At 41.4% G+C, this 24,767-nt stretch overlaps 1 protein-coding gene across 3 annotated transcripts; it reads right to left on the bottom strand.

The window, feature by feature from the left end:
• Positions 1 to 392: 392 nt before the first annotated feature.
• ints2 (integrator complex subunit 2) lies at positions 393 to 24,767 on the bottom strand. Of its 3 annotated transcripts, none has more exons than XM_015015455.1 (25): positions 24,412 to 24,767; positions 22,969 to 23,300; positions 22,705 to 22,843; positions 22,371 to 22,473; positions 20,883 to 20,996; positions 19,914 to 20,044; positions 16,718 to 16,888; positions 16,046 to 16,266; positions 15,814 to 15,939; positions 15,019 to 15,090; positions 13,718 to 13,832; positions 13,143 to 13,211; positions 11,927 to 12,061; positions 10,645 to 10,821; positions 10,232 to 10,346; positions 9,251 to 9,355; positions 8,099 to 8,263; positions 7,656 to 7,857; positions 6,363 to 6,488; positions 5,305 to 5,506; positions 4,940 to 5,209; positions 3,804 to 3,911; positions 3,525 to 3,630; positions 2,426 to 2,602; positions 393 to 1,462 (listed from the first exon to the last, which is right to left on the bottom strand). In XM_015015455.1, exons 2-25 carry the CDS (start codon positions 23,259 to 23,261, stop codon positions 1,281 to 1,283), a joined length of 3,624 nt encoding a protein of 1,207 aa, XP_014870941.1. In that variant the 5' UTR covers positions 23,262 to 23,300; positions 24,412 to 24,767; the 3' UTR covers positions 393 to 1,280. The 3 variants fall into 3 exon arrangements, with proteins under 3 accessions (XP_014870941.1, XP_014870942.1, XP_014870938.1); XM_015015456.1 differs by having other exon boundaries at positions 10,232 to 10,343; positions 22,969 to 23,278; XM_015015452.1 differs by having other exon boundaries at positions 22,969 to 23,278; positions 24,412 to 24,766.

Below are 24,767 nucleotides of genomic sequence, written 5' to 3'. Positions count from 1 at the left end.
ATAAAGCATCATAATAATAAAAACGAGTTCAGTAGAGGTATAGTCTAAGTACAATACCTTACGTCATCTGTGAAGCGTGGAGATGGAAGTCTTTGGGCGTAGCAGGACCTGACCAGCTCACCATCACAGAGTTCTACAGAGAGGGTGCTTGAGGAAAACGTGAAACCCATCTTTGGGAAAACGGAAAGCAGAGCCGGACTCTACAACAGGACAATGAGCCCAAAACAAACCTGGAGATCCATCAAGGTCTGGATGGCAGTTGAGGAACAGGAAGTCCTGTCTGAGGAGACTTGAAACCAGGCAATGGAGAAAGAAACACCGTAAAACACCACACAGCTGAAAATCAGGGGTAGAGGTCATTTTCAAGCTGTTGTGTTTTACATTTTTTTTCTCCCTCAGCTGGAAAAGCATCTTTGTTTTAATCAGCAAAACAATGATCAAGGATTTTGGTGGTTACAGCCAATTCAAAGAATCAGGTTTACCATCAGTATGTGGACATAGTTCCTTTATAAAGAATTTTATATGTGATAGGTTGTCCTAATTTTTCCACACGACTGAAGGTTTAAGTCTGGAAGTAAATTCAGCTAGTTTTGAGTTTGATCTGAATACATCTCCCTCATTTTCCTGGCTGTTTTTTGCACCAGCACCTCAGCAGACAGCTTCCTTTCCAATGTGTGTTATTCTCTAGTTAGCAACTACATGAAGTTGTATACGCTGTATTTTCAGCCAGCGATTTCAACCGCTAACTGCTAACCAGTCTATCACTTTCCCATTGATTAGCTCAGAAGCCATAGATCAGAGTCGTTTAGTCGTAATGTGTTGCATCAAAGGCTCCTATAGATCAAAAACTCTCTTTCTTAGCTCTGAGTGTCAACATTAAATAAGCCCTGAGTACTTATCCAGACCTACATTGAGGACATGCACTTTCAAAAAGTGAGAGTTAAAAAGAAGCTAGAAGTTAATGTATGTACAACACTTTATGTAATGAACCTCTGGATGTTATTTCTAAAGATAAAAACTATGAAATGTGTTTATTTTATTTTCTCAAACAGCCATCAGATTATGTTTTTTTTTCCATCATTTTATTACAAACAAAAACAGTAAGTAGCAAAAGCTCCCCACAGTTCACAGCAACATTTAGCCGTGTTAGCTTCGTGCCGTAATGTGCAGAGAGCGACAGCGGCCCTGTTAGGAGTGTTGGACAGGCAGCAGGCTAGCCGTCTCTTCGGGTCAGGTCTCTGCTCCCACAGAAAGTGTGAATATCTCAATGTGCGCTCGGTCTATAGTCCGTGAAGCGTGGAGCTGATGATGTCCATGAAGGTGGCTTCGACGCAGTAGCAGAGCTGCACGTCGGGGTCGGCCCCGCCCAGCTCCTCGGCCGTCTTCTGGGGCAGAGTCAGCTTGGAGGAGCCTCCGCCTGGAGCTGCGGCTTCCTGGGGTTTCTCTCTCAGACTCTGGAGGCCTGGGAGGAGGAGGAGGCTTTTATTTCTACTTCAGCAACAATAAAATATTTTAAATGTAACAGGTATCCACTTTAACACATGTGATCTGAACATTTGTTGTCTTTTGGAGGTCTTCTGGTAAAGTGTGCTTTAATACCGAGATGGAAGACCATCAGTGCCATATCTTCGCCATAATCAAACTTGACAACATCTCAGGGAACTTCTTGCTTCTAAATAAAATCTCACTGGGCAGGCGAGCGCCTCTTATGTCGCTATACTAGTGCGCCGACAAACACGATGCATTAGTACGTCTTATAGGTCTGAACCAAATAATCGGATTAATTGTGATTAATCGATTATTAAAATACTCGTCAATCAATTTAGCAATCCATTAATCATTAACTGGAGCATGTAGACACACAAAAACAACAATTTTGCTGAAACACATGCAGAGCAGCAATTAAGCCATTGATTATATCATATCAATAATATCGATACCTAGTCTGTATCAGTATCGGATGGATACTGGTGTGGTAAAATCGACACTTTGGTTTCAGGTTCCCTCTTGAATTTTTATTTTATTTTTGGTGATGTACCTCAAAAAAAGATTCTGCTTTTATTTATTCTCGAATTATAATTTTTTTGCACTCTGTTTATGCATGAAACAATGCACACCAATATGTTTTGTTTTTCTATTGTTGCATTTCATCATGTAAATGTTAAAGTATTTTGTAGACACAAATACAGCACTTCGTCCCAATTCGGCCCTGGTTTTAACAAAAAGAAATAAAAGGAAAAACCACAAAAACACCTACAGGTCAGGAGTTTGATTAATGTCTAAAACGTAAATAAAAAGTATCTGGGATATTTACTTGTATTTATTTTGCAGTATTTACTTGGTTTCGGATCGATCGATCGCACACCTCTAATATTTAACACCCGAGCAACATTCATTTCTCTTAGAAAGTAACTGTTATACTTACGGGCGATGAAAGGGTCGATGTCTCTGACTTTGGTGGCCACATCAGAAGCACAGACCTGGCCCACTTGTACCAACAAAGCTGCCACGTCGTCATAAAGAGGCGGGAAGGCCTGACAGAAAGCCACCAGGCACGGCAGCGTGGGCATGAAGAAGGAGAACCGCTTGGCGCGATTCAGCACTACAAAGCACAACACACACTCATGAGTCCAAGCAGCAGCTGGGCAAACACACAGCACACTCTTAAGCAGGCTGCTAGATGCGCCGTAATTAAGAGAGACGGCTGCAGTGGCAGCTAGTAGCCAGACGGTGGCAGCATTCCACAGGAATAGCGACGCTAAAACATGGTGTTTGCTGAATACTAACAGGAGTAGAATAAAAACATCCCATAAAGCAGGGGTGCTGGAACTCATTTTCATTTTGGGCCAAACCAGGATCATAAATGTCCTCAGATGGCCGGTTTTGGCAGGACGGAGTAATAAAACCACCCCGTTAACAAACTGCTAAAATATTAAATAAAAGTTGCCTCTGCATTCAATGAGAACTTTTTGGGGTGAGAAATATGGATTTAAAAGTTTTAGGATGACATTAAGAGCTGCTGTTGTGGTAATAATAAATGGGACAATAAAAACTATTTATTACCTATTTTTTAGGTAACTGTACCTAAAAAAAAAAATCACAGCCCCACAAACACAAATACTACTCAATAAAAAAAAATAAATAAAACAAACATACACATTTTTAATGCACATCCTTATCCCACCAGTCATAAAGAAGGATGATTTGTATCACTAAACTGCATTTAATCAATATTTTCAAACTGACTGATGTATACTGATGCTCTTGTTGAACAAACTGTTTAACAAAAAACAGAAAAAGTAATAATCCCCAAATTATGGACAGTTTTTTTGGGATTAAACATTGTTGATTGAAATTAATTGTGATGATAAATCAAATTCATCACGATAAAAGATAAACGATACGATACGGACCCATTGCTGATACAGTTGGTTTGACTGATAAAATAATATTTAAGCACACAACTGAAGGTTCTAAAAAGTTCCGGTGGGCTGGATTTGGGCCTCGAACAAGACGCTGCTGACCTGTTAACAGCGTGCCCATCACACTGATGGCCAGTCTGGCCACACTCAGGGACTTGGGTAAGGCGTACTGCGTGCACAGGTACGACAGCAGCTGAATTGCAAAGATCTGCGGGCAAACAAAGCACAAGAGATGTCACTCATGGATGTGACACAATAAATACAGTAGATTTCAACCTGGAGGAGCTGCTGGTGAAGAGTGCAGGTCTATCAGGGAGGCTCTGGCACAAAACCAAGAAAAGTTCAGGATTTTAAAGCCTGGAAGCAGCAGGGAGGACTCACCTGCTTCTCCAGCTGGGGCTGGGCCAGCAGCTCTGGGATGAAGTCCAAACAGATATGGATGGAGGGGATGCCTGCCACAGTCAGAGGCAGGAGAGCCTGAGGGTAACCCTGACACAATGGGGGGAGGGAGGGAAGAATATTCATCCTATAATTAAACAATAAAGACAAGGGAGGACGCAGTGGACTCATCCAAGCAGTCTTTGTGTGTGTGTGTGTGTGTGTGTGTGTGGATTAGTAGTTTCTGTTCAACAGCGTGTGGACAGAGGTGGATTTACTTTAGAAGAAGCCCAACATATGGCTGTCAGACAGTAGTGGGAGAGCTGCAGTTTATTACTGAAGTGCAACGTGGCGACTGGTGCGGTCGACGTGATCCGATCCTTCGTTAAAGGGGCGGTGGGTGTCATGTATCTGCCAGCCACAGAGCGCCACTTTATAGCAAAATGAAGTTGCTATAAAATGCTGTATGTATCAAATATGCTAAATATATCAAAGCACCACAATAAATGGAACATTGAGCAACATATCTGATGTGAATTGAAAATTTTAACGATGGCACTTGACAAAATGTAGTCTTATTGGTTTACATATCTGTTGACTATATGATGATTTTTTTTTTACGCCTTTAAGAAACTCCTGCTCTTTCTGAAACTCCGCCTTCAGGAAGTCATCATATTTCTCCTCTATAACCCTTTAACAACGTTTTCACAGCGTCTCACTGAGAAGCAGCTCCAAAAAGGAGCTCAGCAGATGTGCAGTTCCACCAGGTGTTTGCTAATTGCTGCTGGCTAGTCTGAAGGAGCTGAGTGAGGGAGGGCTGCCCTGTGAGGCGGCGCTCGGAAGCTGCAGCTGTGAGGAGGAGCTCTGTATTTGAAGGCAGCGCTAGGTCCACTGAGGCATTTTGCACTGGCTGAATGGCTGCCATGGAAAATTAAAGGATTCCTCAAACGTGCAAGGAAGAATCAAGGCAACACTGCAGATATGTTTTTGCTGAGGGGATAACATTATATAACATGATGTAAAGCTCAGAAAGTCAATTTTACATAATCCTGCCCCTTTAAAAGCCCACAGCTGCTCTGAGCTCCAGAGATTATTGTTGCTAAGGCTTGGGAGGGGAAGTAGGACCAAACTGTATTTACCTGAAAGTGAACCAGCTTAGCAATGTTTGGGTCAGCAATGAACATCTGATGCAGCAGACAACAGATGAGGCACTGGACTTCCCTCAGGTCACTGAGCAGCCCCCCCTCCGGCTCGGTGTCATCCACTCTCCCTCTGCTCGTCATCGGCGGCAGGCTTCCTTGTTTTGGGCCCCGATTGGTCCTCAGAAGGCCCTCCGTGGCGGCCCCCAGCAGCTGCTCTTCAGAGGTGGGCAGACAAATCTCCAGGAGGATCTGGACAGCCGCGCTGTCCTGCAGGCCCCACAGAGACAAGCGGTTATCAGGTTGTCAGACCCCCCATGGGGTGTTGGATGCCACCCCGATGTTTTGATGAGTGTTTCACTCACCTGCGCGGCCAGAAGGGCGTTCTTCAGCTCCTCTCTGGTGACCTCGGGCGTGTCTGGCTGACCGGGAGCCGCCACGTTGGAAATGATCTGATTCTGCCGATCAAAGTCGGCCGTCTCCTTGAGGTGACACTGAAGGTAGGCCTTGGAGGCCAGCAGGTATCCGTTCAGCATGTGAAGGACAATGTCCATCAGAGGGGGACACCTGACGAAGAAATGCAAACAACATCCATTTTACTCATTTGGGCATCTGCTTGGGTCTCGATGTACGTTATCAATTAATGAGTTAATCTGAAGTAGGTTGATATATTTTCTTGAAAGGCTGAGTTTGCTCATATATCAAAAGAGATGACCACCTTTCCTTAACATACAGGGTTATATTTTCCACAATATGCTGAATTACAAAAAACCCCATGAAATTTTAATATTACTTTGTGTCAGCTATATTAAAAACTGAATAAACAGAAAATTGTGGTTTTCTCACACTGTTAAATTTAGACATATTTATATAATAAAAAAAAGGACGTCTTAGGTTGCTGAATAGAAAAATAAAAGATGAAAAGAAGAAAATATGTGAAACACTTGATTTCTCATGAATACAGAGATATGTGTGGTAGATATTGAAGGAAGTTCATTAACTCACAACAACCCTCAAAATCAAACGTGCTCATTGTTATCATGGGTTTTTTCCCATCATGTTGCATTTTTCCTGCATTTTCTCCTCTACTTTTCATCATCAGTAAAGCTTTGGCGAGAAGTTGATGTTGCCACGTGACTGAATGAGGTGAAACTTAAGTAGCTTGTTGATTGTTGTTGACATTTTAAAATGGAACCGTTCTGGTATGGCCCCGCCATCTTTGTTTCTGTATCAACTGACTCTGCTTAAGAGTAACCAGCAACGCCCTCATCTGGATGGTGGCCAAACTACAACACTAAAAGAAGGTCCAAGTGGATGTCATCAATCGATTAATGGTCTATTAGATTAAAATTAACTAACCTATTAATCTTTTGCATCCCTAGTGTGTAGGTAGCATGGTTTGATGATGAAGTGCAGTGTTTACCTGTAGACCCTCTGATCACAGCGCAGAACAATCAGAGGGTCGACCATCAGGTCGTTCTGCGTGTACGTCTGCTGCCGGAGCAGCTTGGCTGAAGGTTGAAGGGCGTTTACTGTCATCACCCATAACCTGAAACAGGAAGAGAAATAAAAGAGCCTCATAAACGTCGCAGGCAACAAAACCACAATAAACAGTCCAACAGCTGATAAAGTATTCTGGGTTTGTCTCTACCAGCTTCAAACACCTGACTGAATTTTTTTTTTTTTTTTGCCCTATACCACTTTGTAAAGTATCTTAAATCTGATTGGATGGAGTGTGTTTGCGCTACAGTGCCCCCTATGGGACACATTCGTTCATGTGGATGAAAACGTTTTAAAACTGGATAAGGACTGAGACATTTAAGGTCATAATTTTAGACATGTGGACACACTGACTAAGTTTTGTTGCAAAACATGACAATGTAAACTTCCCTTTTTTTTTTTACCAACTACTGAAATAAACCCAAACACAGTGTAAAGCACATCTCTGTATGACATTAATAGCTTAATTTACTAAGACTAGCTTATGGAAAGTTCGCCCCCGTCAGGGAGAACCAGATATTGATCTCTGAACAGCAGGTAAAGCTGCAGCTCCAAGCCCTTCAAGCGTCTTGCACACTCCTATTAATCAATGCATCTGTGTGAAACCTGACACCGCTGCCCTCCTCCCAGCTTCACCAGGACCCCGCTCTTCCATCTCTGCAACACTCAACATAAGAGGGAGCATGGAAAGATACTAAAGTCAGCGGGGAGGCAGCAATCCCTCACATCTCCTTCATGGAGAGTTTTCCTGCCCTGAGCTCTTCTTGTTGCAGGCCTCCTCTGGATCGATAGGTCTGCTCGGAGCTTAGGTAACCATGCTCCTTAGAGCCCTGGGGCGCACTGAGGGTGACCCTCATGTAAGCAAGCAAGTCCACCCACACCGAGAGTTGCTTTGCTCGATAGCGATCTATTCACGCAAACAGCGAGCGTGAGGCCCGAAGTTAAGAGGAACAACTTCTGCCCTGCAGGTTTCGCTATAACCCTCTGAGTCACATTCTTTAGAGGCAGAACATCTAGTCATCATCAATATTCAAGACCGAATTTGAGCAATAAACTTTTAATCTGTAAACAAATGTTTATTTAAAGGATTTCAAACCAGGCAGAATTTGATAGAATTTCTATTATTAACATAATACAGTAAATGTATTCTTGTATGCGTGTTCTTGTTTTTTTTTTTCTTGTTTTAAGTTTTATCACATGGAGCACCAAGTAGCACCTGCGGGGCATCACAGTGTTGAGGCCCATCCAGAGCTTGTTGAGGGTCTGCAGCAGGCGTCGGGGTACGCCAGGCTCCAGCAGCAGGGCCGTGCTGGCTGTGAGGGCCTCTGCGTAAGGGATCAGGTCTCCAGGTGAGAGCAGAGTCAAATGCTCCAGGATCCGCATGAGCCTGGGACTGCTGGAGGGCAACTTCTGGAAGGCTGGAGAAACAAAAGGTCGCATTTATCTTCGAGCCAGAGAGCATCTCGGCGTCTTTCTGCAGTAATTTCTGGCTCAGCTGCGACAGGAAACAGATCAAACGGTCACTGGACAATTTCACCAGGTTGGGGAGCAGTAACGGACTTTTAAACTCTCACCCATTTCTGGTGAGAGTTGGACTCTGCCAAGGATGGATGGGCCTAAAAAAGTGACTCGACTAAACTTGGTTCTCATCGATCTTACCCTGGTGCAGTTGGTTCTGGGTGTATCTGCAGGTATTACTGGGAAGCATCATCCTTCTGAGAAGGGGTAGCGTGCCCGTCACCTCCTCCTCACACACCCAGTCCTCCACCAAACACAAGTGAGGGTAGTTGGTGGCCAAAAGTCTCAACAGTGCAGAGTGCAGACCTGGAATCAGCAACAATTGTTGTTTTTATAACTTTCCACACAGCAAATTAATTATGTTTTGAGAAAAATAAAATGAACACCAGTTTGGAGCATCTTTTGTGTGGATGTTGCTAATGAGTGAAAATCACTCATGACACTTTTTTTTTTTTTAGCATAATCAGAGGCGAGTAGAGTACCCAAAAATTGTACTCGGGTAAGAGTGGCACTGCTTCAATGTGTTTTTACTCTAGCAAAATTAAAAAGTTTAAGAAATTACTCAAGTAAGTGTAAAAAAAGAATCTGGTTAAAAAAAATTTACTCAAGTACCGAGGACCTGATCAGAACATTTGTTTTAATATTTAAACTGATGTGATCCGACAGACAAAAATGTAAAGTTAGGTTCAATTACAGCTATTTTATTAATTATTTTATTTATTTATTTATAAAAAAAAAATGAAAACAGTAATAAATAATAAATAAAACATAAGAATTTGGCATAACCTCACAATCTCCATCTAAAGAAAAGAAATGTGTTTAAAGACTAAAACAATGAAAATTAATAAAAATAAATAAGATGTATGATTTTGCATATGTTGTCAATATGATGTTTTATTAATTTACATTACTATTTCACTTCCTAATAGTCTTTAAATATATTGTTTAGAAAAGCCAATGTAGGGACATCTGCTGCCGATAAGCACCTTGATACAGACATGGAAGTGATGCTCTATTCAGTTTGTCTACATTATTGTGTGTCTGTCCCTATCAATTAAACAATAAATACTACACACCTCTGAGTATAACTGAGGTTTTTAGTCAATTTGTCTTCAAATGTTAGTAAAGCCCTGTTTTACACCGGCTTCAAGAGAAACCGGATTTGGCTAAAAATCGGTATCGGTGGGTCAAAAGCCTTAAGACATCTGGAGATCAGAAATTCAAATCGCTGCGTCTTTAGTTTCTAACAGCCAGTTTAGTCTAACGAATGTAGATATCACATTGGAAACTCACCCCCCAGCTCCTGCTGCAGCCCCTGGGCCTGAGTAACCAAGTACTTAATAGGGATCTGGTCCATTAAGGCTGCGGAGTAAGACTTTGGCTTCCTCTGCATCAGTGCTTCAAAAACAAAACACACACACAGAGAGCATCAAACGGTGAGCACAGAAGAAGAAAGACGAAGATTTGATTTGGTTTGTATAAGGGCACTAAAGCTGCAGCGCTGATGAGTTCAAGAAATTCAGAAGTGATCTTTCTTTGATGTGGGTTCATTACCACGCTGATGGGCTTCATTACTCCCCCCTTGAAGGCTATGGGAGCACTTGGGTAAGCACAGCAATTAAAGGGATGGGCATAAACTCTCACATAAATCTGGCCTAATGAAGGGCGAGAGGAGCGCCCGACATGTGGGAGAACAAACAGACTATGTGGCTTAATCTGGCCTGTGTGTGTGTGTCCTAGTTAGCTGTGATCCCACAGCCACCGGACTTGGCCGTTTGTCAGCTCGCCGTTTACTCTCGACGAAGTCACCAACGCTTGGTGCCAAGAGAGAGGAAGATGAATGACCGCTCATCCACGGTGGAAGCGTCTTCTACGAGATTAAAGAGGTCAGACAGCTTCCTACCTCCTCTTGATGCCTGACAAATTCCCCTCAAATGAACACCAGCAACATTGTTCAGCGACGGAAGTGACAGCGGACGAGCTATGGCCTTTTCCACCAGAGCAGGGATGCACGACGCACTTTTTTCACTTCATATACTGAGACAGATATGTAAAAATAATAAATCGTGACGTCGCTCAGAGCACAGAAGCAGAGAATTAGACTGAATAGATGTGCCCTTACGGATCAGACACAATGTCAGAGATACGCGTTTTAGTCATTTTTAAATATCGGGATCGATACGGGTATCAATATCGGATCGCTGTATCTCTGCGACAGACAGGAAGTGAGCTGGCGTCACAGTGGGAGGGCCTGCAGGGCGTTTTTTCTCTCACCCAGCTGTTTGGTGCTAGCCAGCAGGTTCTCTTCGAAAGACAGGATGTAGTAAAGGATGAGCAGCTGCGTGGTGATGGAATAGCGCTGCCGTCCTCCTCGACTGCCATCACCCTGCTAAACAAAATATTAACAAAAGAAGAGAAATTACTGACTGTAGGTCAGAGGCCTAGTTAAAGCCCTGGTCTCAAACGGGTGTTCACAGACGGTCAGCATTTCAGATATTTGACAAATTTCAGTCTCTAGAAGTGCAACCCTGGTAGAGACGAACCCTAAAGGGCTTGTAGATTAAAACAAATCGAATCCACACATAAAACTGAGGAAACACTGAAGAAGATGTGATGCAGTGTCTGTTGTCGTTCATTTTCTAAGTTGCAGAATGAGATTCTCGCGGTACCGGTCGGGAATGACTCACCCCTGCAGAGCTCTGGAAGACATTGAGGATCTCCTGCTCAGTAATTGGCTGATTGGTGGCCTCGGGGTTGGCCTTGGACGCTGGAGTGAGGATGGAGTTGATGTAGGCATCAATTAGAGGAATCAGCTGCGTATGGATTGGCGTGGTTGTTTCACACAGCTGACGGTAGATCCAGTCCTGGAAGGTTCACACATATTTAAGTACGCACTGAGATTCCCTAAAGGATTTAGCTCTGGGGCTTCAGGTTGCCGTGGCAACGTCTGCTGAACCACATGCTCTCAATTGGCCAAATGTTAAAACAACTTATTTTCTATTAACTGGCAGAAGACATAAGATTTAATTTTATTAAACATCTTGTTATTCCCAGGAGTTCATGATGCCAAGATTCCCAGTTCCACTGGAAGAGCCAAACCAACCTTAGTTATAAATCACATGTTAGCGCATCAAGGAATGACCAAAGAGCTTTTATTTTGTAAAAATAAAAAAACAAAATAAATTAAATTCTGAAGCAGTAGACCCAAAGCATCTCAAATCCTCCACCACTCTGATAATCAGGTCTTGTTCCACTTATTCATCCAAATCCCAGTTTTTACTGGTAAAAAGGTTAATATTCACCTCATATGACCAAATTCCCAGTAGAGTTTAACAAACCTTGTATGTAAGTTTGTGATTACAGGACAGAAAACCGATTTAAAGAACGAAAAATTGGTTCATAATTCATCAGAGCTGTCATCCTTCATCATCTCGATGAAGGATTAAATTAGTTTGAATGATTTCTTATCCTTTTTATAATAACCGTGGTAGCAGTTTCCTTTGTTTTGTATTGACTAAATGTATTTGTTGACAAAATTTGCTCAATTTCTCATTTAGAAAGACAAATTGCAAGACAAATTTCTGAGACGAGGAGCAGCAGATGAAAAATAGCCATTGTTGTGCTATCATATTCACTGATAAATAAAGTCACTGATTACTAATTAGAATTTGCTTGAAAATCTAGTCAACTTAAAAAAGTACATTAAAAACCTAAAATTAAGAGTAACAATAAATATGCCATCTGGGATTTTGTTAAAAAAAAAAAAAAAAACTCCCAAATTAAAATTTATATTTCTTTTGTCAAGGAAAACATGATATTGCAATAAAATATGAACCTAATGCATATCTTTTTACAGATTCTAATAAGGAGCTTCATCAAATTGGTCGGCATTTACAAGAATTGGCATAATGATGGAGTTTTGATGCATCTGTAATCTCAGCTGAATGTTAGCATTAGCGTGAGACGAACCTTAATGGACACTTTGTGCTTGGTGAAGGCTCTGCTCCGAAGCAGCTGGTAGATACAGTGAATGGGAAGAAACCCGGTGATGTTGGCACTCAGGCTGTTCGTCACTGCCACCCTCACAGCATGAGCCGTAACCACCTACACAGAAACAACGGGACACTGAGACACAACACCTTATTCATTTAATCACCGACTAACTAGCATTCTTGAAAAGCAACGTGTCACCAGATCATATAATATCATTTATTTCTAAATAAACGCAACTGCCTGATTTATGTTTTGTTTTTCCTTCATGGTTTTTTTTTTTTTTTTTACTCATTCCACTTAAATCCACTCAAATGCATTTTACACATGCTTTTTTCTTTATGTTGCGTCTAATGCAATTTATAGTCTGGAAATTATGGTAATCTGTATCACCTCAACAAATTGAAAAGCATTTTGTAGCTGAAGAAAAGTCGGGACACCCCGTACCCTGATAGATAATCTCTCCTATGGCGTTCAAATAATCACTGTATTTTCCGCACTATAGAGCGCATCTTACTATACCTATACCAACAAAGTTTTTTTTTAAAAGTACATATATAAGCTGCACCGGGCTAGGCGTTGATATCTCCGTTTTTCACAAGGAATACAGCAATAAATCTGCTATTAAGGCCGCAGCTCTGCGTCTCCAAACATGGATTCCTTCACCAGATTACATGAGGAGATCGATGGCCTTCAACTTAAAAGCTGCATCATATGAACTTCTTCCTGTTGTTTCCATGATGAGTTTGAAAACATTTCTCCGACGTGCCTGCTGCTAGAATGTGCTTGTTCTAAATGAAAATTAGCGCTTTCTTCTTTGATTTCCAATTTTGACTTCCAACGACTCACTTCCTGCTAAAGCGCCCCCTGGTGGTTGAAAAAAAAAATCCACAGGAAAGCCGCACCAGGCTATAGTCGCATGGGTTCAAAGCGTGGGGGGAAAAGTAGAGGATTATAGTCCGAAAAATACGGTATGTTCATGTTCTTTGTAGCAAGCTTATTTTAGAGAGCAAAGAGTTTTTCCTCACACATCTGTTGTGGAAGTTAAGCTAGTTGACCTAAAATTGATTTTAAAAATTCATGTCTAAATATTTTAGAAGACGGGGTCTTTTTTTATGGGGTCTTTTTTAAATTTTTTTATTTCTTAATACCTGAACAGAAAATACACGCCAGCGTGGACGGACGGCATAAATACCTGCTCCGTGAAAATCTCCTGAGTGAAGATGGTTTTCATTTTGCTCAGAGAGCTCGGCTTGATGGCAATCTGCGAAAAAGATAAACACCCACCGGACAAAAACAACAAGAAGAAAGAAAGAAAAGAAAACAATGAGAAACATCGACAGCGAGAGGTTCGCTGCGACTGAAAACAACCTCCAGGCAAGCAGCGCTGGTATTTTGTAATTCCCTCCTTTCATATTTCATAAGAAAATTCTACATGGCAGGCAGAGCGCTGAATTGAAAGGAATGCCCTGGGGGTGGAAACAAACAGGCTCTAAATCCAATTACATTACACATCTTAGTGGAAAAACACACTGAGACAGGAAAACTACTTAGATCGCAGGGAGGAAACAATAGTGCACTTAATAAGTAATAAAATGGCAAATTGGCCACAGGGTATGATGCGTCTTGCTTGATGTGTGTATGCTGCGAGTGTTTCATTAGTATTATAGTGTGTATGCACTGCTGCTGCTGCAGATGAGAGGGAGGAGTGGGGGCCAGTACCTGGTCAGTCAGACAGATTTATTGATTTAAGTCTCCCTCCCACCTTACCTTCATCCCCAAAGTAGAGCACACCAACTCAATAATGGAGCTGAGCTGGTTGCTATGGAAATACATGGCAACCAGTAATAGCATCTCTCCAAAAGAAGCAGATACGCCTGCAGCACTGTAAGAAAGACACACACACACACACACACACATATGCATGAGAGGCGACTGAGGATAGGCATCAAGGCTTGTGCATAATCCAGGATCCTATTGGGACGAATTTTAAATAAAATTGATTCGTTTCCATAATCTTCCAGTCCACACACTGCATCGGTGTAGATCAAACTCCAGCTCAGAGCATACATGATATTATGCACCTCAGTCGCAATGAGGATGAGTAGAGTCTCTTTGACAGATAAAACAATGTGCAGAGTTGGCTCATAATTCTACAAAAAAAAAAAGAAAAATAAAATCTAACAGTTAAATCTAACTTTTAGACACTGAAAACAAAACAAAAAAAAACATATATGCAGAATTTCAACATCCACAGGAGATGCATAGTTGAACGTTTCAAGAAACTGAGGCTGAAGTTTTCTCGCGAGGCACGAGAGCAACAAACGTCCAGAGCTGTGCTAACAACAACTCAGCTATGATTATGTGAACGCATCGGAAGAGAACTGAATCAGATTTCAAATATTTAAAACTAGAAAAATAAATGATGAAACTCGGAGATGAGCTAAAAATTATACCGTTAAGGTTAATTTCCTAAAATGCTTTCACATACCAGCTAACATTCCTTCAATGCTAACTTCAAGTAGAACCATCTCTATTATGATGATTTTTTTTTTTTTTGCTAATCTGAATGTTTGCAATATTGTTTTGAACTTAATATTATATTAAAAAAGGTCTCAAAATATTTAACATGCATTTCTGGGATGGAAATTTCCTGGATCCTCTTTTAAATGTTTTATCTACTCTAAGAATTACATTCTGATTTTAACACAAATACAAATCTCATCATTATTTATTTAGAGAAAAACAAAACAAAAAGATTCATGAACATGTTAGTTGTTGTTTTTATTTTCATTAAAAAGGGCAAAAATAATGTCTGGTAAATTAATAAAACAAACCATAAACAGAACACACACCTGTGGAACCTCAGCGGTGAATTATGAGGTGAGATTTATAATTTAGATTAACAGCTATATTGAGATGAACCTCAACAGTATTCATTTAGCCAGACCTATTGACTAGCTTTATTGACATTTAGCCAGTTGAAGAGATTCAGCTAAACATTAATTAAACAAAAAGATGTGGTTTGCACGTTGTTGTTTTTTTTTTCCTTTTCTCGCCCGACGTCTTACCTTTCAAAATATTCCTCCTCTTTGATCATCCAACTCAACCACATGACCATCAGCTGTTCTTGCTCTGGTGTGCTACACAAACACAGAGATGCAAATAGTTGTAATAAAACTTGAGAAATAAATAAAGACAATATTTAAATAGACTTTTTGAAACGACATTTTCGCAAATACATTCAGATGAAGGTGATAAGGTTAAATTATTACAGACAGGAAATCTGAAAGTTACATTAATAGCATTAGGGATGCACCAATCCACTTTTTTTCACTTTCGATAACCGATCCGATACAAAAGACAGCGTTGAATTGACTTAAAATGTTTCTGATTTTTTAAATACAGACGTAAATATATTCAATTACACATTTATTTGATAACTCTGCTCAAATTCAGGAAACCTATTTTAAATACACCAATAGTTTCACAAGCTTTTAAAAACAAAACAACTTTAATTTGTTCAGTCAGTGCAATTAGGAGCGTAACAGCCAATAAAGAAACTGACAAAAACAATAGAGCATGTGAAAATAAACTGCAACAAGCAAGTGGTTAAAGTGCAATTAGAAATCCTAAATATAACGCAAAATAAATAAAGCATGATGTCACTGAGAGCACAAAGCATAGAATCAGACTGAATAGATCTGCTCTGATGTATCAAACAAACTGTCACCAATACTCAATCTAGATTTTTTTTTCCATACCAGAACCGATACAGATATTAACATTGGATCGCTGTATCTCTAATTCGCATACAGTATGTGTTGCAGGGCATAAAACAAACAAAAAAAAAAACCTTTGTGTACCTGACCAGGGTGGGGAAGGCCAGCAGCTTGCAGAAGGACAGAGAGACGAAGCGAACCCCAGCAGGAGTGGCTGGAGGTCGGCTGGTCATCAGCTGCAGCAGCTGCTCCGCTTCTTCATCCGTAGGTCTAAATACGAGTCCAATTAAAGCCAAGCATCACACTCGAAAACAAACAAAAGGTGAGAATTGACGACCCCCAACAAGAGGGCTGAGCGACAAACGTGGCATCTCACCTGAGCCCGGCGATGCCCATGAGGGCGCAGTAGAGCCGGAGCAGAGCGCTGGCCTTCACCACGTGCTCCTCCCTGAGACCCGAGTAACCCGAGCCGCCCCCGTCCTCCACGTTGGCGTCGTTGGGCACGTGTGTGCTGCGCGAGCGCGGCAGGATGGCCACCAGCTCCAGTAGCAGCTGTCTGCGCATCTGCCACAGCACGGAGCTGCTCTCTCTCTTCCGCTGGCGGAGCGAAGGAGAGGAAGACCTCTGAGCCAAACGCTGAGCTCCAGCATCACGGTTGCCATCGCAACATAATCCTCTTTTAGCCTTGTTTAGCGAACTACTAAACTTAAGTACCGAATAATGACTATTATGAAGATGCACGACGTCACTCACACAGGTAAGACTTTCCTGTGAGCTCAGAGAATCATAAAAGCTGAAATAACTGAAATCTTTTCAGTTTTCTGCTCCGTCTTCTTGGGACAAGTTACAGAAAAACCTGAAGCCAAAGGTGCTGTTGTCTGTGGATGCTCTGTAAACTCTGTGTACTGCTGCCAAGTCTTGAGCAGGACTCTCTTATGAAAGAGATTTTTAATCTCACTGGTATTTTCATGGTACAATAAAAGTTAATAATGATTTTCAGGAAAAGGTGTGAACAATGAAACAATAGAGTAAAGAACTTCCTGCTTACCTGTTGCCCGTTGCGGATGAACATGCTGAACCAGGTCCGGACTTTGCTATTGGTTCCCAGGAGCAAACCGCTGACGTAAGACACAAGCGGGCTGACGGCCTCGTCCGCCGTGTCCGGTTTGTAGTCCAGAGTAAGAGCTACGCCAAGACCGGGCAGGTGGCACTCCTCCACCTGGACGCACACCGTAGAGGGTTTATCACAGGGTGGGGCAATGCAGCTTAAAAATAAAACCACTCTCTCTTTTTTTTTTCCCTTAAGTTTTTGGTTTTTACAAATGACAGAAAATGTCTTAAAGGAGGGCGTTGGTGAAAATAAATAAATCAGAATTTTCAAAAAAATAAAATCTTCAAAAATAGAAAATTCAATTAATCGATAAAATCGATTTATGGCCCATCCTCAATTTATCATAATAAGCTCATATTTTTCTGTACTTGTGTATGGATGAATGACACACCAGTTGGATATAAGCCTGCTACGATAAGCAATAAATTAATCAATCATCAGTTTAATTAAAATGAGATCACTTCCATTTGAACAACAGTTTAAAAAGTTTCCTAATATTGTTAAAAAGCCAGCATTTTGAAAAATGCTGCAAACATTTGACACCCAGTATGAAGTAGATAGTTTGCATCTTTTCTTTTTTCTTTTACAAAAATTGTAATTGGCACTTTTGCGTTTTTTTTCCATGTCTAAGCTGAATGATTGATATTTTTGAAACAAAATTTTGATTACAAATCCATTTTACTTATTATTCTTGAGTTGTTTTATTTAGTTATATTGGATAATTCAAATCTTTTCCAGTTCCAGTGTAAAGTGTTCCTTATAAATTAAGATTTTTTTTTTTATCTTTGAGAGGGTGTACTTAAATTAATGTTATTATTGTTACGTTAGTTGAAAATGGTCTCAAAATGACAATATTATCGTTTTTCTCATTAATTTGCGGGATACTTTATCGTCCAGTGAAAATTGCTATCGTGACAAGCCCAGTTGAACAGACGGAATAGAATAGAGGAAAAAGAAATGTGTAAATTCAATTATTTGTTTATGCAAATATTCACTTTTTAATCCCTGATCAAAACCCCCAAGACACTTGAATCAAAGTCCACATCTCTCCAGACTTTTTCAAACTGCGTAGAAACCCTGAGACGGCGATCAGACCATGAAACGGTCGGGAAACTAAAAATACTTTTAAGCACAGCTTCACGTTAACTCCGCAGCCCTTCTGTCTTAGTGGAGCCGCGCGGGAGGCAAGTCGTGCTGAGGCATCATTCTGCGGAGCAATGAATTTTCACAACCTCCCGGGGCCTTGTTCAATAACTGACCTAACGCTGCAACCTCCTCCAGAGGAGGAGGGAAGCGAGAAGACAAATTTCTCCCCTCAGGGTTAGCACCGCACAGTGGATCGCAACATAAATCAGCGAGGAGACAAATCTCTTTTACTAACCTCTACCACGCGAGTCCGTCTTGGTAGAGAGAGAGGGAAAAGGAAAAAAAAAAAAAAAAGTTGACAGCAAAATAGTGCCAATTACACAACAAGTGTTCAGACTTAACATGCATTACTTTTGTTTTTAAGATTTCGTCACTTTGCAGAGCAGAAACGCAGACTGCTGTAAATTAATATGTTACTAAGGAAGTCTGCTAAACCACTACGGATGTGTGATTATGTTGGAATCACACTCGGTATTTAATTCCACCATGTTTCTACAAACACAGCAATCCAGCGACATAAACATGTCCTCCCGCAAACATCTTCCAAGAAAGAAGATGATGAAGAGAGACGTGCGACTCGTATTTATTTTAGATTAGCCATGAATAGTAATGCAGGAAAGAACATTAAGGGCAGCAGAGTGAGGTTGCTGCAAATGTCTCCAGCAGAGAGATACTGAGCCAAGAATGATGAATCCATCCCTCATCCAAACTTTTCAGGGAGGTTGTAGAGTTACACTGACTTGCTTTCATTATGCTTTCCTGACCTTTTATTCCCAAGAACCTTTGTGGAGAACTCTGTCTGTATCTAGAAATTCGAGAAGGTTCTGTTCAGGGGATCAAATGTGAAACCGTGGAGATGATGGCGCGAAAAAGGATTCTTCATAAAATTAAGAAAAACATTAACAAACCCGAGCATCCTCTTCGTGTACAAGAACAGTGTGTCTTCGGTCAGAGGCTTCTTCAAATTTGCTGTGGCACAGACCGCTACAGGAGGTCCTTCTTGTCCTTACAGCATCTCTTAGAAGAACCGTTGATGATATGATGGTATGACATTTAATATGGAATCAGTTTTTGAATTTGAATTGATTTGTTGGCTCAAACATGCAAGTGTGTTGAAAAAAGCAAATGAAAATAAAGTGAAATCACCAAAAATGTTGTGATAAAAAGAAAAAAAAATCAGATTGTAGCCCCAAAACTTCAGATGGTTTTTGCACATGTTCCTCGTTAAATGACAGGCATCCTTATTATTTTGGGCTTGATTGAAGAAAATTGAAAACAATATTTTGTCTGTTTTCAGCGATAAAAACAGGATCTAGATCACTCTTCATTTGATGTATTTAACCAAGTTTTAATACAGCAACCGAAAAGAGATTTGGATGCACCAAGGTGTACTTTAGATTATCAGTCAATAAGTAGATCTGCTCCTATTTAGCATGAAAATAGAAGGAAATCAGAACTACAAGCCATTTTTTTTTATTCTTAAGAACGTCTGAGGCACGGTGGAGAAGCCTGAACAGGTTGTTGCTAGGTAACCAGAGACTGAGTGAGTTCATTGATGCCACCAGCCTTGCTCAGGTGGCCATGAGAGGTTGAGCAGTAAGACGTTTTCCTTCTGCCTACATCTCCCAGAATGCTGTGCGGTTCTGGATCGGAGTTCAGTGAAAGTTTTATATATTGAATACTCTCTCTGATGTATTATCTATTGATTTTGATGGGATGTCAATCACGACATATTGGTCAAAAAAAAAAAAAAAACATGCCTCACAAGCCTCACTTTGAGCATCCTTGGGCTAAATCAAAAAGTACTCTCCCACTGTTAGGGGATTCTGGGTGCATTTTTACCCTGATAATTAGTTTTCACCCAGGTAGATGAAGTGGAAACTGAGAAGGATAAACAACGACCTCCATGAAATCCAGCAAGGTCAGGGAAAAGGTTGCCCGTGGGCTCAGTCTGGAGTCTTGTGATTACATTAACAGGGCGACTCACCACCATGGCTCTGATGTTCAGGGCTTGCGAGGGGTTCATCTGACAGAGCTGCCTGAGGGCTTCGGTCCTGCGCCGACCCCCCACGCTCTCCTCGTCCTGACGCTCCCCGTTCTTGATCAGCCCTCTGCAAACTGAACCCAAACACAGCCGCATCTTAGCGCCTCTTAAGGCATTTGGTCGGATTTCACATGTGGAGGAATCCCAGTCCGACGGTTTACCAAAACAACAGCCTTGGAGACGGTGATTTCTCTGTTGCTATGGCCCGGTCTCGCCCTCCATTAGCACCGAACGCCACTGAATCGTGACTCATTGCCGTCGGGGGGGAACGCAATTCTAATCTCATCAGGGAGGCATTATCTCATTTTTCCTCTAGTTCCCCCACAGCAGTCGGCTTATAAAGTAAAATGTTATGACTGAATAAGACTGTGGCATGTCCTCGAATCATATCAGTTTCCCTCTCTGCTGAATCTAACATCTTTGTGGGGAAAAAATAAAATAAAATACTCGCAAAGTTTGAACTGCCTGTCAGTCGCAGTTAAAAAGGACTGGCCTTGATGCTTCTAGACGTCCCATTTATTACACTTAGGCTTTATTCTCAAAAAGTCTTTCAAGTCAAGCAGAAAGGATTTCTTGATGCTAACGCAGGAATACTCTATTGACTCGGCGCCGACCCTGTTTGTGATAAGGAGGCACTGGAGACAACAGAAGATCTCCTCTAATTTGCTTCTTTAAGCACACATGGCTCTCTCTGCGAGCCGGAGAACTCAATGTTTATCATCAAAGACAAATGCACGCGCCCTCGGGGACTCTGGCGAGGTCAGAATTAAGAGGGGAACTGGCTGGAGTGATGCAAAAGACTGGAAGCTTAAAGTTACATTGGCCTTTAAATATAATAAACCGATCAGTGGGTGTTTTCTGAACGGCCGCTGTTCAATAAAGACGTGCGGCCCTCCGAGACAGAAGGCTTACCTTCGCTGAAGCTGTCTGGGACGTTGGCGACCAGCAGGCACATGAACCAGTCGCCGTTGCGGACGTGAAGCAAAGCCTCCGCCACGTCCACGATGGGCAGCAAAGACGGCAGCTCTGACAGCGGGACGGAAAGCACGCAGAGGCATAAATATACATGCATCCCAATAATGCTGCATAATATAAAACAAATATGTGATGATACTGGTGAATGTTGCAATTATAATATTAACTGTGATAAACTTTGCTTTGGGTTCACAGTAAACACCCAGATAAGGAGTCGTTTGTCCCAATAACAACCAGCGCAGAGAGTCCAAATGCATGCTACTGTTAATGCAGTCAAAGCAGTTCTTTGCAAAATGCAAACGGCGAACACTGTTAGAGCAATGACAATAAATCTGCAATAAACCGTGCAGGCCCAGCCAACACCATACTAAAAATCCTACTGTAGCCAGCTGGGTGCTTCAACAGGACAATGATCCCAAATAGACAACAGAACTATTAAACTTCTGAGATATCAAGAATGGTAAAGATTTTTGAACTATGTTTAAAATGTACTTTTGTGTAAGGAAACAAGCTTATTTAAATAAAACCATATAGGAAGAGTGACCAAAATCAAGCCAGGATTATTGCCAGGGTAATGCTTATTCTACAAGGACATTCATCCAAATCGTAGTGGGGGTGTATATAAATATTTGAGCCTGAATATAAAAACAGTTGTGTGAGACTAGTTTCTCTCTTTTTAAAAGTCACTGAAGTTAATTGTTGTAAAATAATTCCACCATTAAAAAAAGTGATCGAATATATTAAAAGTCCAAAAGCAGTGTGTTATTTAGGCCCAGGATTAGTGAATGGGAACTACAGATGATGTGTCTGTGAGGAAAATATCAGTAAATCAAACACACACGCACGCACGCACACACACGTTTGTGTTGCTATCTTTGTGGGGACTTTCCATTGACTTCCATTCATTTCTACAGCCTAAACCTTACCTTTACCCTTTTCCTAACCCTAACCATCACATACCTAACCCTAACCCTAACCAAAACTCAATTCATACTTTAGCCCTAAATCTGACCCCTGACCCAAAAACAGGGTTTCCCCTTGTGGGGACCAGGCTCCGGCGATTGGTCCCCACAACGTAGTATATGTCAGGAAAATCGTCCCCACAAGGTATTACAAACAAACGCACACACACACACACACACACACACACACACACACACACACACACACACCTATTTCTAAATTTATTATCTATTTCTACTATGAGTTTCAAAGGCACAAATACAAAATCTCAAAATAAAAGCCACAAAAGTTTAGATGATGTACTGCCATCATTTCTGGGGATATTTGACTTTTCTAACAGAAGAGCATCTGTGAGGTCAGACACTGATGTTGGACAAGAAAGCTTGTCGAGCAGTCTCTGCTCTAATTTATCGTAAAGGTTTTCTGTCATCTCCAGAAAAGAGGAAAAAGCGGATTTGTTACCTGCTTGTAAAATACAGAGGACATCTGCCACTTCCTCCAGATAGACGGGGCTCTCAAAGAGCTCAGAAGACTTCAAGAAAAACTCCCCATTGGAGTCTGTCACCTGAAAAATGAAAAGACAAGAGAGAAATATTCAGCTTCACCCGGTGACGAACTGATGGAAATAAATGGTAAGCAAGTATTTTTGTGTTTTGACTGAATAATTTCCACCTGAAATATGTTTTAGCAATAATATCTTATTCTTGTTTTTTGGGTTTTTTTACATAAAGAAGCCTCACTAAGACAGCACCACCAATAAGTTCAGAATGCAGCATGGCCAACGGCATGCGAGAACCTTATTCATGATGGCCAGCAACTCGCTGAGAGTCAGACGGAGCCTTCTGAGCGGATCGCTGTGTTCAAACTCCAGGGTGAGTCCGTGCTGCAGCTGCGACACCAGGATGCTTTCACCGTTGGAGCCACCTGCCTTGTGCCTGGTGGAAAATACAAAATATTGTTAAAATCACTGAAGTGAACACTTGGAATTATGCATTAAGGGTACAGACATATCCCTCATCAGCCGCCGTCACAAAAGACAAACAGAAAACGTCAATAATACCTGAGCTGCTGTTCCTTCCGTGCGTCCTGCTCCAACGCGTGGAAGTCCACAGACAGAAGCGCTACGATGGAGTTGACGGCTTCCACTCCAGACAGCAGGCGCAGGATGAGCTTCTTGTCCTGCGCCCATGATTGACTCTGATCTGCGGGAGCACACAGAGCCATCCTCACCAGGCAGGGGAGCAGCAGCCTCAGCTCCGGGTCACTCAGGGCTGCGAGACGCACCACGTCAACTTTCTGCATGGCTTCGAAGGCGTAGGAGCTGACAAACTGGAGCCCCGCGCTGTCTGCCATCTCTGCTCGCTGATTTGCTGTCGGCAACAGATTACGGTGCTGTGAAAAATGTCAATATCGAAACACAGATAACCTGAGCATTCAAAAAAAAAAAAAAAAAAGTGTAGTTTTTAAAATCTATCTAGGTTAGAGTAGGAAAGTAGCTTCAGATGATCACGCCATGTCTGTTTGTTGGTTTGATGTTGTTTTTCTGAAATGCTGTTAGTTTTGAAGCAGACGTAATGGTACACACAACTACCCGTACGTTTTGGGATTCTCAAGAAGGCCACTTGTGTTTTCGACTATGATTCTGTATCTCAAATACTTAAAGCCTATAGATTCAGATATTAAGTGTTGCTTTTCTTAGCCTACTTCGTGCTGTCAAATGGGTTCTGCTTCTTGGAATTTTTGATAGGACAAGTCAGATGGTATTCAATAACATTCATTTGATCATCAAAACTATTTTGGATTGCCAGGAAAATATATATATTTTTAAAAGTATTTTTATGTGTATTTTGAGAAAACTTCAATGCAAGTAAGCATACTACTTAAGAGTTCTTGTGGCCTGCTATAAACTGACGATGCTTATGTATAAGTAACATTTACCATGTTTAAAAACTGCACAGATCCAGGGATAATTGACCTGAAAGGGGATGTGTAAACTAACAGCTGTTATTTATGTATTATGGAGGAACACGTCCATTCTTAGTCTATCATGGCTAACACAATACTTATGTAGCATTTGACTTATGGCAATGTTTTTAATAAATCTCGTTGCATGTTTGATCATTCAGTTGCAACAAAACAAGATGTATCCATCTAGTTCTTAACAACAATGTGAGGTTAATGGAGTTCTTTAATAATACTCGCTATTTTAACTTAGTGAGGACAATATATTATTTAAGTTTACAGATTAATACTCCGAATCTTTTAAGGAAATGTTAAATAACACATAATATTGGCCAGACGTTGTAATTCTATGATTCGGTGAAGCTAACTGTTAGCTGTTGTCGGCTAAAAAAAGTCGCTATTTCCCCATGATTTTAGTGCGGCTCTTAGCATGCTAATGCTAAGCTAGACAGAGAGCAACACTCCTGTGTGCTTTATCTGTTGCCTTCTCTGAATGAAACAATTATTAAAAACACGTATATTTAGACAAAGAGTAACTTACCCCACGAATTGAACTGATGCTGTAACTTCTGAGGCAAATTAAACCTCGGAGGCCTTCAGACCTCGGACTTGGTTGCGTCCAGTCAGCCGCCCAGCCTAACGTCACACGCCGGCTGCCTTTCTCCTGGATGACTGGGGGAGATAAGTTCGTCCTAGCTGACGCCGGCTGTTGTTAAGTGTCCTAACCGTTTCTATCTTTCATATTCACAAGTCTGTAGCTTCCTCTCGTATTTTTAACCCACTGCATACACAGTGGTTATATCCAGTGAGTGAACTGATGCTGTCAGTAGCGCAGTGAAGCAGTGACTGACTGTAACTACAGAGACTGGGCTCCAGACAGGCAGTGTTGTGATACAG

The sequence above is a fragment of the Poecilia latipinna genome, unplaced genomic scaffold, assembly GCF_001443285.1.
Source record: "Poecilia latipinna isolate Pla-1442-1.1 unplaced genomic scaffold, P_latipinna-1.0 Scaffold1913, whole genome shotgun sequence".
NCBI classification, from domain to species: Eukaryota; Metazoa; Chordata; class Actinopteri; order Cyprinodontiformes; family Poeciliidae; genus Poecilia; species Poecilia latipinna.
This window is presented reverse-complemented; position numbering and strand designations above follow the sequence as displayed.

Bases quoted from the DNA above. Each gene is read 5' to 3' on its own strand.
- ints2 (XM_015015455.1), bottom strand. From the start codon at position 23,261: ATGGCAGACAGCGCGGGGCTCCAGTTTGTCAGCTCCTACGCCTTCGAA. The intron at 22,844-22,968 runs GTATTATTGACG...ATTTTCCACCAG, and splicing joins CGGAAGGAACAGCAGCTCAG to GCACAAGGCAGGTGGCTCCA. The intron at 7,858-8,098 runs GTAAGATCGATG...TTGTTTCTCCAG, and splicing joins CCAGAACCAACTGCACCAGG to CCTTCCAGAAGTTGCCCTCC.